The sequence below is a fragment of the Lagopus leucura genome, unplaced genomic scaffold (genome assembly GCF_019238085.1).
Source record: "Lagopus leucura isolate 7727_CA_CO unplaced genomic scaffold, USGS_WTPT01 Super-Scaffold_100157, whole genome shotgun sequence".
In the NCBI taxonomy this organism is placed as follows: Eukaryota; Metazoa; Chordata; class Aves; order Galliformes; family Phasianidae; genus Lagopus; species Lagopus leucura.
The window spans coordinates 42,872,101-42,874,938 of record NW_024962334.1 but is presented as its reverse complement, the minus strand read 5'-3'; the positions used below and the strand labels follow the sequence as shown (position 1 = coordinate 42,874,938).

Sequence of the window (2,838 nt, the reverse complement as noted above, 5' to 3'; positions counted from 1 at the left end):
GAAAGAAAGAAAGAAAGAAAGAAAGAAAGAAAGAAAGAAAGAAAGAAGAAAAAAAAAACACACAACTATTTGTTTTCGTTCTGTTCGTCTGAGGGAAGTTGACAGAAGGTCAGGAGTTCACCCGCTGCCGGCTAATGCGGCTGGAGCCGTGCCCCGGGAGGGCATCCGCGCACCGCCCCCGGCCCGCACCGCTCCTCCGCGCCCGCACCGCCGCGCTGTGCCCCGCCGGGAGCCCATCTCCCGCGGAGCCGCCGCCGTCTCCTCCTCCTCCTCTCCGTTCGCGTAGGAAAGGGTGAAACCCGAGCCGGCGCGATCGATGGGCGAGAGAGGAGTTAAGTGGAGCTGAAAATGCGAGATGCGGAGGCAGAGAGGGCGGAGGAGCGCTCAGCGGGGCGCGGGGGCTGAAGCTCCGCGCTCCGAGCTCCGCGCACCGCACACAGAGCTCCGCGCTCCGCCCCGGCAGAGGCGCGTCGCCGCGCTCCGAGGTACGCGGAGATTTAAGGTGGTCGGGAGGAGATGGTGGCCCCGCGCCCCGAGAGAGCCGGCAAACGTGCGGAAAATCAGGCCGAGGAGCGGGGAGAGTTTGGGAAATTCCCCTCCCTCCCCCCCCGCATTTCCCCGCACCCCCTCCGCGTCCACTCCCCGCCTCGTCCTTCCCCGAGAGTCCTGTTCTAGCGCTGAAGGTGGGGCTTAAATGTATTAATATTAAAAAAAGCGCCGTTGACCTATATTTGGAGGAAACCCATTTCCAGTGCCTAGATTGCATGTAGTTTGAGAAACTCCGGGATTGGCAGAGCAATTGACTTCACCGAGCTCTCTGGTGAGCATGAATAATAATTACGAGGTGACTCTCGGAGAGGTTCTCTCTCTCTCTCTCTTTCTCTCTCTCTCTCTTTTTGCATAAAATGGTTCCGCAATCCGATTCCGCCCGAGATCCAATATTTACCCGGTTGTAAACCTTGTGCCATCAGATTTTTTAAACCCGAAGGTGATGCAATGCCGATAAGTTGCAAGTCCCTCCCCTATGGAAGTACCAGAGCGCTGACGGCGAGCATCCTTAAAGAAATATCAATATATTTACGCTCTGATGGGCACAATCGCAAATGATGGTATTGCAATACGAGCTCTATCATACGGAATCAGGAGAGCCATGGTCGATCCGGCTTCAGCTGCCTTTTGTGAGTGCACGACTGCATGCCTACTAAATATAGAATACGCTCGCGAGGGAAAAAATAAATAAAATAATGAAGGGCAAAATGAAATGAAACAGCGGGGGAAAAAAAGAAAAAGAAAAAAGAAAAAAGAAAATGAAAGAAAGAAAAAGAAAAAGAAAGAAAAGAGAGATAAACCCGAGCGATAAACCCGAGCGGGGGCTCCTCCGGCGACGGGAGCGAGCGGCCCAGCGGTCACTGCGCGCCCGCGGTACTCCGCGCTGGATGCGGTTCGTTTGAGCAAAGTGCATCCGTGGGGACGAACGCGAGCGGCTGTCCCTGCCCAAGTTGCAGGGAACGCCATGGCGATGCCGGCGGGTATCGCACCGAACCCCCACCGCCGGCTCCGGCCCCGCTAACTTGTCTGAGAGATGCCATTGCCATTACGGGGAAAGTAGCCGAGTTTGGAGGGCGGGGGGAGGGGGGGAGGGAAAGGGGGGGCTCTCAAAAAAATGCTAAGACAGATGCGTCCTTTAGGGGTGCTCAGAGAGGTTAACAAACACAAATACAGGTATCTCTGTGGCTCTACCTGAGTCATCAGTCTGTCAGCTCCCGTGTTCTCTTCATCCTTAAAAATAATGTCAGGGTTGTAATTTGGGGTTAGTTCTTTAAATCTCTCGGAGTTTCTTGTGATCTTCCCTTCATATCTTCCACTGGCCCCTAGGGTCTTCTCTGCCACATTGGGAATAAACTGCTTATAGGCTAACGGGGTCAGCTTTTTGGGGTGCCTCCTTTTTCCAATGCCCCTGCCTGGTCCACAAGTCAGCCCAGAGGAGACTAAAAGAGCGCAGATGAAGCCCACCAAGAGAATTCTTGTCAACAGCAGCATTTCGTCCATTGAATCCAATTACTTCACAGCTCTCTGTGCCTATCCCTGGCTGTCTCTCTAGAGCTCTCTCTCCTCCTATGTCCTTGTCTGCTTTCTGATCGTATACTATCCACCGATTCCTAGCAAGACAGGTGCTGGAATGGCAGCCTTTAGGTCGCTGATAACGGAACACATCGGAGTTTGGTCGGGAGACAGCAATCGAGAGACAAAAAGGGTCTGATTTTAATGGTAGCAAAGCAAGACGCTTGTGAGAGGAGTCTGCCTTTAGTTCTATATTATAGCTGCCAGGGCCGAGAGCTGATTGGCCAAGGCGAGACAAGCTTGTCTTCTGATGTTTTAACCCTCAAAAAGGCAACAAATTCTTGAAAGATTTTTTTTTTTTTCCTTTTACCTGAAGGGCTCGGAGCTGAAAGGGGCGGGGATTGTGCTTTCTTGGGATAACATCAATTACACGCTGTTTTTTTTTTTTTTTTTTTTATTAAAAAAAAAAAAAAAAAAAAAAACAAAAAACTTTCTTGGCAGAATGGTACATTTGTCAGTAAGGGGAACAGACGCCTCTGCGTAATAATAATAATAATAAATGCAAAATACATCAGGTTCGAGGGGTGCGAGGCGGGCTTCTGAGGGCAGTTCATAAAACGCCGAATTAGCGGGGAGCCCCGCAAATAGAAACCTATTGGGGAAATGGTGGAGCTCTGGGGGAAACAGTGCCGTGTGAGGGTGAGCCCACCTCGGGGGCTTTGTAACAGGTTTCTTCCCATGGCAAGGGACACCGCTCCCCTCGTGCAGCCGCGCATT

General features: G+C 51.9%; 1 protein-coding gene across 1 annotated transcript in view; it reads right to left on the bottom strand.

Moving 5' to 3' along the window:
- The window catches only part of SHH (sonic hedgehog signaling molecule), a 9,305-nt gene extending 7,030 nt beyond the window's left edge, over positions 1-2,275 (bottom strand). Inside the window, exon 1 of the mRNA XM_042888696.1 lies at positions 1,741-2,275. Within this exon, the coding sequence (XP_042744630.1) occupies positions 1,741-2,049 (309 nt within the window). The 5' untranslated portion in view covers positions 2,050-2,275. The remainder of the gene's footprint in view (positions 1-1,740) is intronic.
- Positions 2,276-2,838: the final 563 nt, after the last annotated feature.